Below are 16,967 nucleotides of genomic sequence, written 5' to 3' on the forward strand. Positions count from 1 at the left end.
CATCTTCTACCCTGGCAGTGGTTTTCCCCCTTTGCCTCACAGATATTATGCAGGACACATTGGGATGTTTTCCTCACTGAGACCCAATCTTGTGAGTAAACACCACCAGGGTCCCTTCAGTCTACCAAAAGCACATTCAATTGTCATTCTGCACCTGCTGAGCCAGCAGTTGAATCCTTGGTGCTGTTAAGGTAGCCAGTGTGCAGCTTCGTGAACCAGGAGAGCAAGGAGTAGGCTGGGCCCCCCAGAATTGCTGTTCCTGCTTGCAGCTCTCTGAATAGTCCTGTGTTTTTAAAGATGCAAGCGTCATGCACCTTCTCTGAACAGCCCACCTTGATATTAGTGAAGCTTCCCTGATGATCCACCAGTGCTTGCATAACCATAGAAAAGTAGCCCCTTCTGTTGTACTCTGTGGCAAGGTGGGCTGATATCAAAATTGGGGCAGGCATGCTGTCTATTGCCCCATTGCAGTCAGGAACCTCATTGCTGCAGTGGTGGGAACTTGATCCCTCTCCCAGAGATGCCTGAGCAAGTCATTTCTATCCCACAACATGATGCAAAAATTTCCTAAAAGGTATTGTGCTGGATAGCGGCATGTGGCACACTGGGATACCTACTCACGGAGCACCACACTTTGCATTGACACAAGTATTCCTGGTGAGTATGTGCAATAACCGACATAAGCAGCCAAGTATGCACTCGCCCAAATGATATACAAACTTCAGCAGCTATATGCAAAGTAACTTGTTTCGACCAAAGTTTGTAGTGTAGACATGGCCTTGGTGGGGCATAGGAATGGCCTGCTATGTCTCCTTTGCTCTGTCCATTTCCTTTAAACCAGCTTTCGAGGAGTGGATGATATCAAAACTAATACTGTGGCTCTGTACTACTCGAAGATCCTCCCTCTATTGACGAAGGTGAGCCAGATCTGTCTGGTAGGGTTGCCATGGGCACAAAATGTCTGGAGTACAGCCAAGAATTGGCGCTATCGTCCTTATCCAGAGTAATGCTGGTTGTGATCTGATCAGCTCTCACAAACTAAGCAAGAATGATCTGGCCTGGTCAGTGCTCAGATGGGAGACTTACAAGAAATAAGTATCACTCTTCCTTCTGAGTCAGCTGTGACGCAGTGCCATTTAATGGTGTTAGGTGATATAGTTGTGCTACAGTTGCGGTCTGTAGGATGAGACTTAAAATTGAAGCCCTCCCCGGTTAAAATTATGTGACACTTTTTACAGAAGATACGGGTGTTAATATTTCTTTTTGGCCAGGCCAAATTTAGGGTTAGGTAACTTCATTTGGCCTACCTAAATTCTTCCTGCACTTTCAGTAAGATACAATATTCCTGGTAAAACTTGCGCAGATATTTGCAGTGTGCTGCTAGGTCTACTACTAACAACTCCTGTTGAAGTCAATGATGGTTTTGCCAAACAGTTCCTGTGGGGTTGGGGCCTTAAACAGCTGTCACAAACCACTCCAGAGGTGCCTTAATTTCAGTATCAGTGAAGTGATTCCTGGGTGTACACAGTAGTTGAATTTTTTTCCTCCGAAAAATACAGTTTTGTCAAAATAGACATTTTTTACAGGAAAATATAAATTCAGATGAAAAATTTCTACCTTCCTATGGGAAATGTCAAAATGAACATATTTTGTTTTGAATTGACATTTATGACATGATTTTTTTTGTTTTAACTTAAAATGGCATTTCATTTTTGCTATTTGGCTTAAAAACATAGAAAATTACATTTTAAGTCAAAATGAAATGAAAATTTTCAAAGATTTTCATTTTGGAAATTTCTTATGTGAAAAATTTAAGGTTTCTGGCCTGCTATAGTATAATTTATAAAGTACAACAAATATTATGGGTTTGCTTATTATAAGGTGACCAGATGGCAAGTATGAAAAATCGGGTTGGGGGTAATAGGCTTCTGTATAAGAAAAAGCCCCAAGTATCGGGACTGTCCCTATAAAATCGGGACATCTGGTCACCCTAGTTTAAGAAGACAGTTGCTGCATATATGTGATATTATTGGAAGCTACCTTTTTCTTTGAGTAGTGTCCCTACGGGTGCTCCACTGCATCCAGCTTGCATCCCTGCACTACTGACCGGAGACCTTTGGTAGCAGTGTCTGTTAGGCCTGCACATGCCCTGTGTCTCCTCTTGCCCCACCATGAGGCTATGCCCCCCCCCAGTTCCTTCTCAACCGTCCCTGGCAAGAGATGGTGCCATTTGCAGCCCGTTTGCTATCATTAATTTCTTTAGCATTCCTAGTAGTCTCCTTAGTCTTAGCTGTAGTCTTTCTTTTTGTTTTCTATACCCCAGTCAAAAAAGGAGACTGTATTTTCCCCCTTTTTCATTGGGGACCCTTTTCCCCAATGGGATATGCCTGATTCACCAGGCTTCAAGAAGTGACCTCCTGCAAAGAGGCTATCCCAGTGGCAGGCAAGCACTCTCATGTCATACCATGCCTCCGGGAAGGCCACATCCCACAGAAGTGTGGTCTCTGCCAGTAACTTAGACCCAGGTCTCAAAAGGACAGAGAGTTGAGATAGAAAATGATCTTCATGAAAGCAGCCTTCCAATCTTCGGACCTGTGCCGAGAGTCACCTGGCAGACGTGCCCACCACACAACCCTCAACATCAAATGACTGTGGATTGAAGTGTTCAGCCATGGACCCCTCTCGTAAGTTATCCTAAAAGAGAGCAGTGAGCCCCAAGCTATCTGCAAAAGATCTCTGACACATATGGCATCGTTGATACCGAGACAATTCCAGCCCAATATCCATGGCTCATGAAGATCTGGAGCGGCAGATATCGTTGACTTGCCTAAGGACCTGATGGGCACAGGCACCGAGTCAACAGTAATGACTGACAAAGATAGGAGCGAACTACACTCCAGTAAAAAGACGCTGCCGGTATGCAGTGTACCTTCAGCACCATCATCAATGCCCCATCTGGCACTGGAACAGTGGATACAGGCAAGATCCCCGATGCCCTCTGTACTACCAATGGTACCAGGTCAGTCAGCACCACCGGTATTTAGGCACTCAAGAGACCTCCAGGTATCTGATGTATCAGACTCTTCTCTTCTCGGCACCGGGACTTCAGACTGAGTCTCCTATTAAGGCGGGAGTATTCTCTGGTACCCTGCCATTTACCCCCACTTTCAAGTGAGGAGTCAGACAGCGAGCCAGAGGAGACCGTTTCCCACTACTCCTCCTATGCTCCCTATGAGCCCACTACCAAGAGGCTCCTTAAGTATAGCCTTGGTATGGCCAGCCATGGGCACCCCCACCAGGCTCTGTTCCACTACCCCAGTGGCCGTACTCCGAATACTGCCCAGTTTTGGGCCCCACACTACAAGAAGGATGTGGGGAAAATTGGAAAGAGTCCAGCGGAGGGCAACAAAAATTATTAGGGGGCTGGAGCACATGACTTATGAGGAGAGGCTGAGGGAACTGGAATTATTTAATCTGCAGAAGAGAAGAATGAGGGGGGATTTGATAGCTGCTTTCAACTATCTGAAAGGGGGTTCCAAAGAGGATGGATCTAGACTGTTCTCAGTGGTAGCAGATGACAGAACAAGGAGTAATGGTCTCAAGTTGCAGTCAGGGAGATTTAGGTTGGATATTAGGGAAAAAATTTCACTAGGAGGGTGGTGAAGCACTGGAATGGGTTACCTAGGGAGGTGGTGGAATCTCCTTCTTAGAGGTTTTTAAGGTCAGGCTGGGATGATTTAGTTGGGGATTGGTCCTACTCTAAGCAGGGGGTTGGACTAGATGACCTCCTGAGGTCCCTTCCAACCCTGATATTCTATGATTCTATGTGCTTAATTTGTAAGCATGTGAGTAGTTCCATTAAGCATACCCTGCAGTCTCGCTGGGTCTTCCCTCCCCGGGGAACCCCCAACCCCCTATCCCCATCTCGCCTCAGTCTTTGGCTACTGCCAGTCATCATTTAGCCCCCGCTCACTGGGACGGACTGCAGTATAATTGCCACTCATCATTGGCAAAGAGGGTTTGGACCTGCTGCCTCTACCTACCCTTGGGCTGCCCTCTGCATCCCCAGTACCTTTCTTGGCCTTTAACAAGGCCTGCAGCCTGGGGGTTTGCCAGGCCAGAGCTCCCCAGCTCCTCTGGCCTTTCCCCAGCCCTGCTCCAGTCTAGGTACCCTGCTCAGCTCCCAGCAGCCAGGCCCATCTCTCTCAATATCTAGAGAGAGACTGTCTTGGCTTCTGGTCCCGGCCCTCTTATAAGGGCCAGCTGGGCCCTGATTAAGCTGGTCACAGCTGTGGTCAGCTACGCACTCAGCTTCCCCAGCCATTCTTAATCCCTTTTACTCTGCTGCAGCCTTCTCCAGGGTTGCTTTCACCCTTCCAGGGCCGGAGTGGGGTGATTACCCCACTACACTCCTACTGTCGAAAGTTCTGTTAAAAAGGGAAGGAGACAGACTTGGTACCCTTATGTAATGGGGTCAGGACTCCCCACCACAGTTGCTCCGGAAATTAACTCCTTCCAGCCTTGGAGCGTCTCCTACTGGCTGGTGTCTCGCCCGTTGTCTGCTCTGATGTGTTGTCTCCACCACCGGGACACGCGTTGCAATCTGGACACGGCCCTCTTCAGGACATGGCCCTCCGGCAGTGCCCACCACTCCATTCTCCCCCGTTCTGGGGGCATATCAGTAGTCCTAGACCACACCTGTCTTCATGGCCACCTGCCACCCCAAAGTCTAGTCCCTTACCTCAAGGACAAGGTGCAGTCCATGGGCCATGCTCCCGCGTGGCAAGGTGCGGTGTAAGGGGGGAGGAGGGGACCCAGGACCACCCACTACTCTGGGCCCCAGCCCAGGGACCCTTGAGCAGCAGCTGCTTGCTGCCTTCCTCCACTCCCCGTCACTGCCTGCTTTCCCTGGGCCACTTTCCCATAGCCGTAGCACCCACTCAGCCCTTGTTTCAAGGCCTGCAGTCTGGCAGAGTCAGCCAGAGCTCCTGCTGCCCTGCTACCCTGCCCAGCAGTGCTCCGTAGTGCTCAGCAGGGTGCCACTCCTTCTACGAGGAGCCAGTCCTCCTCCCTTGCTGGTTAGGGGGAGACTGATCTCCCTCTGTGCTGCAGCCTTTATATAGGTCCGATTGACTGCCCACAGGCCCTTTCTGATTGACTGCCCATCTGCGCAGCATCTCTGGCCTACTTTAACCCATTTTCTCCTGGAGTGGGGCAGCCTCCCCACTACACCTTACCTGTCACAACTCGTGACATGCCCACCAATCTCTCTCCGATACACTCTATAGCTCCTCTCACAGAATGAAGGATGCACTCTACATCCCAACCTGGAGATTCTTTGCCTCAAAGCTTGGCTGCTTCATGGTTTCAACACATAGAGGACTCCTATTCGATGGAGATACAAGAGGTATTACTACACAGTAGAAAGTCCTCAACACACCATACTTACCTGCAGAAGTGGTCCAGGTTTCGGATTTGGTACAATTCTCAACAAATCTCCCCAACATACATGACCTTTCCAAACATCTTACATTATGTACTGACTCTTAAAAAAAAAAAAAAAAAAAAAAAAAAGTAAATATCTCTGTTTGCTCAGGGTCCTCCTAGTGGCTATAGCAGTTTTCCACCAACAAGTAGAAGGGTACTCAGTGTTATCACACCAACCACTAAACGATTCCTCAGGGGCATAGTTAACCTTTTTCCACAACCCCGACATTCTGCACCTACATAGGACCTAAACCTCGTATTGAAAGGCCTGACTGGACTTCCCTTCGAACTCAGGACCACCTGTTCGCTTACATGCCTGTCAGTGAAGATGACCTTCCTGATAGCAATCACCTTGGCTAGGAGGATAAGAGAAATAGCGGCTCAGATGGCACATTCCCCCTACACGATATTCTTTCAGGATGAGGTTACACTCAGGCCACACCCAAAATTCATCCTTAAGGTAACTTCCCCGTTCCATGTGAACCAAATGATTCACCTCCCTACTTTTTACTCTAAGCCTCACTGTGACAATAGGAAGGCTATATTACACACACTAGATGTCAGGAGGGCCCTAGCCTTTTACCTGGATAGAACAAAGTCTTTCGTGAAGTCCCCGAAGCTGTTCCTCTCTATTGCAGAAATCTCCAAGGCTCAGCAATGTCAGCCTAGAGACTCTCTAAGTCAGTCTCAGGCTGCATTAGACAAAGTTATCAGATTTGCAACATGACATCTCCAGATACTATTTGCGCGTATGCCATGAGGTCGATCTCTTCATTCGTCTCCTTCTTCAAGAATGTCCCTATCTCAGAGATCTGTAGAGCAGCGACGTGGCGGTCAGTTTATTTTCACAGAACACTATGCAGTCACTGGGGATTCTGTCCTCCGATGCCATCTTCGGCTCCACAGTACTGTCATCTGTAACTGACCCGACTCCGAAGCCCCAACCCTCCAGCAGGGATACTGCTCAGGTGTCACCTACAGTGGAGTACCCATAGGGACACCACTCAAAGAAGAAGAACAACAGTGCAGTAATGATGGTTCTTTGAGATGTGTGTCCCTATGGGTGCTCCACAACCCATCCTCCTCCCCTCTACTTTGGAGTTCTTGTCAATGACTCTGCAGTAGAGAAGGAACTGAGGCGGGTTAGCCCATGTGCACTGTTAGCCTCAAGGCAGGGCATGAGGGGAGACCGTGCATGTGCGGACCTAATGGACACTGCTGCCAAAGTTCTCTGATCAGCAGTGCAGGGACGTGAGCACACCTCCTGTGGAGCACCCATAGGGGGACACATCTTGAAGAACCATCGTTACAAGGTGAGTAAATTCTTCTTCTAAAGTAACATGAACATCAAATTGCCACCACAAATAAATAATCATAGCTTAGATAAAGAACATTCACGTATGTATTTGAATCTTTTATTAGAGACATTAAGGATTGTAAATTGCAATTGATTAAAAAAAATGTATTCTGTAATTATTAAATCAAGGAAGTTGGAACATTTTCCACATTTGTCGGTTATCCCCAAAAACCCAGGTCAAAGTTCTCAGTACAATAATTATCTTTACAAGAAAAATTAATGGATTGAACTCTTAACCTCGCTTTTTCCCCAGCTCTTTAATCTCATCTGTGTTTTTCTTTCTCCAGACCCACACCAGTTATCCGCTGGATTAAAGAAGGTGGAGAACTGCCCATCAACAGAACATTTTTTGAAAATTTTAAGAAAACTCTCAAAATCGTAGAGGTTTCTGAAGCTGATTCTGGAAAATACAAATGTGTAGCAAGAAATCCATTAGGTTCCACTCACCATACCATTACAGTAGCTGTCAAAGGTAATGCTAAAATAATCCCAAATTTTACAATGTCAGCATCCCAATGCAAGGTTATATAGTAATGTATTTTATCAGGAAAATATATTATAGTAAATATCTACAAGGATGAATACGTGTAAAAGAAACTGAGTAAAAATAGTCATTAAATCGACTGAGGTTTCCCACAAGACAGACTTTACCATGTCTAGTCTTTAATTTTTATGATGGCCTCATGTTAGTGGTGGTGGTTTTTTGCCAAACAGCTCTGTGGTGCTAAATTGAAGCTATCCCTTAGAACAGTGGTTCTCAAACTTTTGTACTGGTGACCCCTTTCAAATAGCAAGCCTCTCAGTGTGACCCCCCCTTATAAATTAAAAACACTTTTTTATATATTTAACACCATTATAAATGCTGCATGCAAAGCAGGGTTTGGGGTGGAGGCTGACAGCTCGTGACCCCCTGAGGGCTGACCCCCAATTTGAGAACCCCTGCCTTAGAAAGAATTCCATTAATACAATACTAACTGGTACCTGTGGTAAATTTAGTTTAGACTTTCTTTCAGCGTCATAAGAGACTGCTCCCCCACTTCCTCTACTGCTCCTTTCCCTTCTCCTACTCCTCGTCCTTCTCTCTTCATTTCTCTCTTTTCCTTCTCTTCATCCTCCTCTGCCTCCCATCCCCATTCTCCTTCTCTTTTTCCCTTTTCTCCCCTTCCCATCTTCGCTCTTTCTTTTTTCATATCCCCTTCTTCTGGTTCTACCAAACTAATTTTTACTAAGTTTTATCTGTCCAGTGGTATTATAGCCCTGGGATTAAAGACACTTCAAATATGTTAGTATTTGAAGTGTGCCTGAGGGCTTTTGTTTGAATTAGCTAATGAGAGTTGATTATTCCTCACGTGACAAATCAGTCACTTCTTTTAAGTAAGCTGCTAGTGTTTGTGCACAACTCTTGACACCAGTTTACATTGATGTTGACTTTGTTTGGTTCATGATGGTTCTGTGGATATCATCCACTTCCTTTTTAAAAATAAAAAGATAAATTCTCCAGGCACCTGTGTCCACTAATACAAATGCATTATTTATTTATTTATCTTTATACAAAATGTGACAAATATGCAGTTTGCATAGACTTACTGCAAAGAATCTGCTGATAGGCATATAGAAGTTATTTTTCTTATAAGGAAATCATCTCTTGTCCATTTTGTCTCTCTCTTTCTCTGTGTTTGTCAGCCAACCAGGATTCAATTTTGACCCCGTTAAAATCACTAGGAGTTTTTGCATTGATTCAGTGGAGCCAGGTTTTCACCCTAAATCTGTTTCTCCTCCCCCACCCGCCTGAGTCACTCGCACTTTTCTCTTCACCTATTATCAGTCCCTCTCTTCCTCTTCTATGGGTGGCCTGAGGACCAGGGACGCCTCAGAACTTATCAGAAAGGCTACTGTACTAATCCTTTTACAGAAGCCAGAGTCTGTTATCTTTTGCTGTCTTTAGAAATACAGATTAGGATTAAAGCCACTGATGTGTATTAATCGAATTTACTTCCATTCAGTTAAGAATCACATTTTGTTTACTTGAAAATTTTAACGTAGATAGCTATGCATTCTTTATGATTTATTGTCCATCTATTTAACAGCCTAATGGCTTGTATCACTTGTAACCTGAGCTAATCAAAGCATGATTTTACCATAAATTATTCATATATAAAAATCAGCATTTTTGCCAGTTATAGCTACTGTACTGACCTTCTGAATGGAGACTTGTAACATTGATGATTGTTGTGTTTTCTTTCCTGACCAAAGCTGCTCCATACTGGATCACAGCACCTAGAAACCTTGTGTTGTCTCCTGGAGAGGATGGAACCCTGATCTGCAGAGCTAATGGCAACCCCAAACCTAATATTAGCTGGCTAACAAATGGTGTGCCCATAGCAAGTAAGATTTTTAATCATCTTAATGGAGGATGAATAAAAACACAATAAAGATTAGGGACACATAAGGGATATGAAACTTGTTCACATATGAATAATTATTCCATATTTAAGGATGTTTTGCCTGATGTTGAATAATAAATGTGTATGACGTGAAAGAAAAATGCTACTGTGCATGAAGATGAAACAGCAGAAATTACCTCCAATGTGCTGAAACTTCCAAATATTACTGTTTTGAAGTGGACAACTCATTATCCTGTTCTGCTGTCTGCTAGTGTAATATTCATGGAGATGAGGTCTTAGTAACAAGGCTGTGATGTGTTCCACTAACTGCAGATATCAGAGGGATAGAACGTCTAATCGTATTGCCATTGCAATATATATTAGATCTCTTAAGATTCATAGCTATTCAGTTGCATCCCCACTGGAAAGTTGGTTCTGTGTAAGAACTGAAAAGGGAGTAGGAGGTCAAAAGTAAACCTCTGTGGTTGTATTAAGCACCTCTGTAGGGGTTAGAACTTGGAATATTTTCTAGCCTTCCAGCTCTCAGCAATCAAAGACTGTAGTAAGGCTGTCTGAATGAATCAGCAGCTGTCTGGAAATCAGCTTGTGGCAAGTAGGTGTCAGAGGAGATGAACCCCTAAGGCAATGAAACAACTGATTCTGTGAATGTGGATAAGAAAAGCAGCTGTGAATTGATGCCCCAGTCACTCATTTGTTAGCAGTGTTATGACTGGCAGCACAATATAAGGGATGCAAGACAACTGCTATCTATAGCACATCTGTACTTGAGGAAAACTTACACACTGATATTGCAATATGCTGTCAATTCTTCTTATACAGGAACTCCTCACTTAACGTTGTAGTTATGTTCCTGAAAAATGCGACTTTAAGCAAAACGATGTTAAGCGAATCCAATTTCCCCATAAGAATTAATGTAAATGGGGGGGTTAGGTTCCAGGGAAATTTTTTTCAATACTGGTACACAGTGATGATGATTGTGAAGCTTGGTTGAGGTGGAGGAGTTAGAGGGTGAGATATTTTCCAGGAAATGCCTCACTGCTAAATGAACTAGCAATTGACTGAGCCCTAAGGGTTAACTCTCACACTCTATGAGGCAGCAGGAAAGGAGGGCGGGCAGACAGACACACACCCTATGTGTGAGAGAAAAAATGCGCATTTCCCCTTTAAGTAGCTGACCCCAGGTTTTAGTACACTGCCCTGTTAATTAAATCAGCTTGCTGAGACCACTTGAGACCACAGCTACTGCCTAGAAGCTCCCTCCATAGTGTGAGTCCCTCCCCCCCCCCCCCGCTCTATGGAAGATGGGTTAAGCGGGGTGCAGGAGGGAGGGGGAGACACCCTGACATTAGCCCTCCTCTTCCCCCCACCCCCCATGCAGCAAGCAGGAGTCTTGGGGAGCAGCTCCAAGGCAGAGGGCAGGAGCAGCACATGGCAGTGGGGGGAGGGACACAGCAGAACTGCAGGCAGCTGCTGCACAGGGAACTTAGGGGATTGGGGAGCTGATAGGGGGCTGCTGGTCCACCCTGGTTCCAACCACCCACCAGCTAGCTGCAACTGGCTGCTCTTCCTGCAAGCAGTGGACAAAACAGGCAGCTGCCAAACGACATTAGAAGGGAGCATTTCACAACTTTAAACGAGCATGTTCCCTAATTGATCAGCAACTTAACATTGAAACAATGTTAACCGGGACGACTTTAAATGAGGAGTTACTGTATTCATATAATCACTGCTGGTCCTTCACCCTTGTCATAGAAATTTCTGTCCGTTCCAGCTGAGGAATAAGGAGAGACGGACACAGCTAGCCAAGCAAGGAGCCCCGGGAGGGGCGATCCGTTTATTTCAATTGCAATTGGGTTCGAGCTCATAAGTCAGTAAGAACAAAGAAAACACTTACACCAAAGCGTTATATGCAGTTGCTTATGATAATCTATCGCTCTATGAGTGGCCAAAATTTGCCATCATTACCATACATAATTAGCAAACTACATGTATCTGCCCCTCTTATGACCCCTTATTGTTCATCTATTTGCCCCCTCCTCCTTGCTTATTTTGCAAACTAAGTGGTTAGCTATCTACAGGACGCAGGCACGGAAAGGTCCATTGTCTCCAGGTTTGGAGTTTCGCTACATTTCCTCTTGAAGGAACTTCCTGACTACCTATAGCTGACCCTGCATTTTGTCCTTCTTCTTTCTCCCATGTGTACGTGACAAATTTGCCCCCTGGCAGTTAAGTAGAATAATTTTATATCACCCTTATCCCTCATCTTTCCCAACGTAACACTTAAGACAAAGGGGGAAGGGATAGCTCAGGGGTTTGAGCATGGTCCTGCTAAACCCAGGGTTGTGAGTTTAATCCTTGAGGGGGCCACTTAGGGATCTGGGGCAAAAATCAGTACTTGGTCCTTCTAGTGAAGGCGGGGGCTGGACTCAATGACCTCTAGGGGTCCCCTCCAGTTCAATGAGATAGGTATATTTCCATATATATTTTTTTAAAAGCCAGACAACCTAACCAGCTGCTTTGTCAGAAATGATGATAGTATTCTAAAATTCTGCCATTTTGTGCTGGCACTTTAAAGATTTGAAAGTGTAGTATGAAAGGGAAATTTCCAAAGAAGTTAAAAAAAAAGTAAGAAGCGGTTCAAGTAAAGATCAGTTAAAGAGACAGCAGGACTTCCAGGAGTCAGCGTCCATCCCAGGAAGTTGCAAAAGAGAGAAGTAAAACCTTACCTGTTAGGTGTAAATCCTCTTGGAAAACGAAGACAGACAGCAGGTATGGGGAAACAGCTAATAATGTGACTTAAAAGGAGAATATCAGGAGAAGTTGAGGGATAATGCTGTAAGCCAGACATCTGCAGGGGAGAAGGTAGAAGCACTCACCAGGGAAGGTGAGTGATAAATATGATTTGATTAAGATTGTAACATAGGTTTTAAAATGCTGGGTCACGATGGCTAACTCAGTCACATAACCTTGAGGTTAAATAGTAAATCTCAAAGCATTCATAAGTGTGCTGGATACACTCAAATAGGTTAAAAGTTAATAAAATAACAAATAAATTTTTATACCCTTTTCATAATTTTCTTTCTTTACTTTCTCCTGCTGTTTCGTTTCCTTTCCTGCCCTATTTTTATGTAGATGTTTTTGTTCTGTCAGCCCTTACAGTTCATCTAGCTCCTCCCACTGCAGACTCCACTCTCTGTTCAACTCTCTCTTCTATCCTTCTTGATTATTCCAGCCTTCCTCCTCTGGTAATCAGAATCCACCTCTCACCTCTATTGCATACTGATGAGTCACTGATATCTTTGGAAGTTCCAGATCTCTCTTACTCCTTAGCAGGGTTCTGTCCCCCCCTCCACCATTCTTCTTCCCTTAGCAGTTGCAAATATTTAACTGGGAGTTTAGCTGACTACTGCAGTGCAAAGTGTAACTAAATGACAGGGCATCTGAGGGAGTGCGGGAGATAAATGGAGCCAAGTGACAGAGTGCTATACTTACCAATTCTGCAGCTTCTAAAAGGAAAATGTTCCAGTTTAAAATAGCTGAAGCCAGTTTGTGGGATTTGCAAATGCAGCATGCCCTCTTTTTCACTTGGCATAGAAAATACTTATCTGGGCGGGGCCTCACTTGCTTCCGGTTGAATTTTTAATGTATCATTGTAAAATGATTAAACTAAAGCAGCTGGTTGGGCTGCAGGGCAGTGCTAGGAGAGCTACACCAGTGGCACCATTTCAAAGCAAAACTGCTATATTTGAATTTCAAAGACCTTCTGTCACCATAGATCCCACAATGCACCTCCTGTGGCCCAATCATCTGTTTGCAGTACTTCAGTTTTCTATTGGAAAATACAACTGGGAGATGCTTAATGCTTCCTGCTTTGTTTTCCTATTATAGTCAGACAAGGGATGGGGCAGTGTTGAAGAGAGAGCCTCTCACCTGTGTTTCAGTTAAAGGAAAAGTCCTAACATCAAGGAGCGAGATGGGGGAGAGGGAGAAAGTTGAAAGGCAACATCATGCAAAAAAGGGGAAAAATAGTGGGCACTTAAAAAAATTAATTAAAAAAGAGTATTGGCTAAAATAATTGCCTCTGCCCACCCTCAGAGTCTGTTACCTGGTGTAAACATCTTTTTTAAAAGAAATTTTAGTTCATTTTTAGTTAATGATCACATTTTTAAGAAGAAAACAATTTTATAATTACAGTAATTTGCTGGAATGATAAGGGCCTAATCTTGCAATGCTTACTCACATGAGTAATCTTTATATGAGTGGTCTAGTTGAGGTCAAGTACGATAACTCGCATGAGTAAGGGCGTCCAGTTCAGACCCTGACTCTTCTTTGCCTTGTGCTTCAATTAACACTTGAGTTCTGCACTATTCATACTTCTGCACAATCTTTACTGTTTTATGGTTTAAATATTTAACATGGGTTTACAAAAGGGAAATCATGCATAAAGTGCCTCAACTTTTAAGAAAGTAACTATCCAAATTAATTGGAAGGGGAACCACTGACATAATTGGACTTCAGAAAGGTACTTGCAATACTGCACAAAAGACTAATTTATTGGTTCAGTGGTTTATAGTACAGGCTGAGCTATTAAATATTAAACACACACATTTCAAAATTAGAGGACGTAGTGTACTGAAAGAAACTGATTATCTTCACTTGATATGTTCTTTACATGCTTGTATCATTTTTCACATTAAAATGATATTTTTATTCAATCTCTCTTTGTAATCACATAATACATTGAATTGAAGACAGAAAATGATAACCCTTTGATCTCTGTTCATGAGAATGTTTCATAATCCTTGGTTAGGAAAATTCTTAGTTCTTATTATTTTCCCTTAATTTTTACACACGCACATGCACTCTGCTGGTCCCAGCCACATGAGTGTGGGATGGAGGCTACTGGGCTCTGATATTCTGTAGAAGACCAGTCCCACAGGAGAATGAGATGGGCTGTCAGTGCCAGCATGCACTCACCACTCCAGCCATCATTCCTGCTGGAGTTGTGCAGGTGGGCCAGGATCTGAGCTAATGAATATAGAATGGATGAAATCCATTGAAACTGGATTTTATTTACTGCATACAGTGTATAGTGTACCCAATGGACAGTGGTTGCTGGTGCCCAAAATACATGGTGGGGCTGCAGGTAACAATCTGTCACCCTATAGCCTCCACTTCCTACCATCCCCTGTAGGTTGATACTGTTTTCAGAGTGAGAACCTGGGGTTCCAATTAGGAGGTCTCAGGGAACTGTTTTTCAGGCGAATAAGGAAGGGTTGGTGGGGGAAGAAAGAAGAAGATAAAAGGGCACTCTCTTCCGTCTTCTGTCCTCTCTCTCGTAGAATGAAAAATTGTGCTGGCTTACAGTAAAGGGCAAGATGAGTGAAAACAGTATTTATTCTTCTTAACATTGTGTCCCCTTCTTGTTCTTTCCCAGTCCCAACTTCTGCCCCTCCAATCTAGCTCATAACAAATCACCTCTCAGCTACTGTCTTCACCACCATGCACACCAACTACCAGTTCAACCACACCCTCATTCACCAAGTGACTTCTTTACTCCCTTCTCTCAACCCTGCAAACCTGGCCCTTCCACTGCCCAGCTCAGAACTTCTCCAAGTCCTGCTTAACTACCTTCAACACTTCTCCTACTCCTCCAAAGCACACAATCCAACTACAGGCCAAGAGTCCCAGCTTTTCTGTCCTAATTTCCCCACAGAACATATGCAATTAAAACAACACCTGGACGAAACCCTCCAAAAATACTCTCGTCCCATAATATAATCTAAATACATAATGTGACATTTAGCCACTTTGATCAAAGGTCTGAGAAAGTAGATCTACGCAAAGCCCTAAGGAGCTACAGATTTTGGTTACAGTGGAGAACATTTGCGGCTCTCAACCATCAGCCTGTAGACATTTAAATCTAGGCACCATTACTCAGAATCATCAGTCTTATCCTCGGGATAGCATGTAGGAAAGAGGCAGCCTTTCAAGTTTCCAGGCCCAAACTATGTAGAGTGAATTATACATTGTCACAGGGTCCACTCCTGGCAGGTGGCACCTCCCCCTGGTGGCTTTGGGGATTAGCTCCTTCCAGGTGCTGCACCTTTTGCCTTGGAGGACTTTGATACCCTGGAAGGGGAGGACCAGAGTGACCTGGCCGGAAGGCAAGTCACAAAGAGGAAGCTGCAGCTCCTGGAGTGATATTCTCTTCTCTCACCCTGTTCTCCCCACAGGTTGGACTCTTTGGGGCTTCCTTCCTTCCTTCCCCATACAGGAAGACACTCTCTTTTCAGGTGTCCCCTTCACCTGCAGGCATAACACTCCTTTGGCCTCTGCCCTCCTGGCCCTGATACCTCTTTTCCACTCTCTGCAGCCTCTTCTAATTTCTTCCTGCATGAGCTTAAATAAATACAGTGTTGTTCAGCCAGCTGTGTCAAATAGTTTTGCAGGTACCAATGTACCTCCCACTGTCTCTGCTCATTCTCCAGCAGCTGCCTCAACAGGATCTGGATCCGTTCTGGCTGTTTGTCAGTCCTCATCTGCAGGGGCGAAGACTCTGGAGTCCAGGCTGGGAGGGTATAAGTGCCTTCATCAAAAAAGGCTTCCACATACTGTGACTCCATTTTCTCTTTCCTTTTTTTCTGTTATTGCCTCCCATACTCCCCTTGTATCAGGGGTAACCTCCTTATATTGTCCTTCATGGTCCACCAAGATCTCTTACACAATCTCTTTTATAAGGGGTAATCGCCTGTCCGCATTCTCCACCAAACTGTGGAGGGGCCACGCATTGCAGGTGACACCTCCTCCTGGCGGCTCTGGGGATTAGCTCCTTCCAGGTGCTGCACCTTTCTCTGTCAGTCTCTTCACCCATTATTATCTCCCACCCTCTCTCACTCCAGGGGTTGCAGCTTCCTCTTAGTGACTCAGCCCTCTGGCCAAATCACTGAGGTCCTCCCCTTCTGGGGTATCAAAGTCTTCCAAGGCAAACTGTCTCAGGCAGTCCACTCTCTGCTGTCTGGTCCACGCCACTTCCCCAGTGGCTGGTAGGGGAACCCGGGCCTTCGCTCTACTCCAGGTTCCAGCTCAGGGGCACTTTCGTCAGCAGCCAGGGCCTGCCCTATCCCATACCTTGTTGCATTTCCCCTGAGCCTTTCCAGTCTTTCTGGCTCTCCCACCTCTCTGGTTTACCAGCCCAAACTCCTTCCAACTCCTTCCAAGGGAGTAACTGTAGGCTTCCTATCTCTATAGCCCCAAACACACCTCTCTTCTCCGAGAAAGTGATTGCAGACTATCTCCCTGCCATCCCTTTGTGCATTCTGGGCTTTATACAGGTCCCTCCTCTTCCTGTCCAGCTGAATGTCATGTCTAATTAATCCCATCTCCCTGGCTTCTGCAGATGCAGCCTAGGCAGCTAATTGGCCTACCTGGCCACCTTGACCCTTTCAGGCCTTATGTGGGTGGATACCCCATCATACACCTGCGTCGTGTCTTGAATTGCAAGTACAGTCTTTACTTAATATAAATGTAATGTTCATTGCATCTACAACCTATATGCAGGAGAACAGCCACATCCAGCACTAGCTGTAGCTTTTGGGTGGTCTTCAAAGTTAGTTTCAGCTAGAGCATGTGAGAAACCTGGAGGTCACAAATATATGGATTACTCTGGTTATGATGCCATCTTGATTCAGCCAGTTACCAACAGAATTTACTTAAAT

At 44.9% G+C, this 16,967-nt stretch overlaps 1 protein-coding gene across 4 annotated transcripts in view; it reads left to right on the plus strand.

Moving 5' to 3' along the window:
• Positions 1-16,967, plus strand: part of NRCAM (neuronal cell adhesion molecule) — a 117,909-nt gene that overhangs the window by 23,407 nt on the left and 77,535 nt on the right. For all 4 annotated transcript variants that reach the window (XM_029910824.1, XM_029910823.1, XM_029910825.1 and 1 more), the window contains 2 exons: positions 7,132-7,316; positions 9,098-9,229. In XM_029910824.1, coding sequence (XP_029766684.1) covers positions 7,132-7,316; positions 9,098-9,229 — 317 coding nt within the window. The remainder of the gene's footprint in view (positions 1-7,131; positions 7,317-9,097; positions 9,230-16,967) is intronic.

Source organism: Terrapene carolina, unplaced genomic scaffold (assembly GCF_002925995.2).
Source record: "Terrapene carolina triunguis isolate 2854851 unplaced genomic scaffold, T_m_triunguis-2.0 Scaffold68, whole genome shotgun sequence".
NCBI lineage: Eukaryota > Metazoa > Chordata > Testudines > Emydidae > Terrapene > Terrapene triunguis.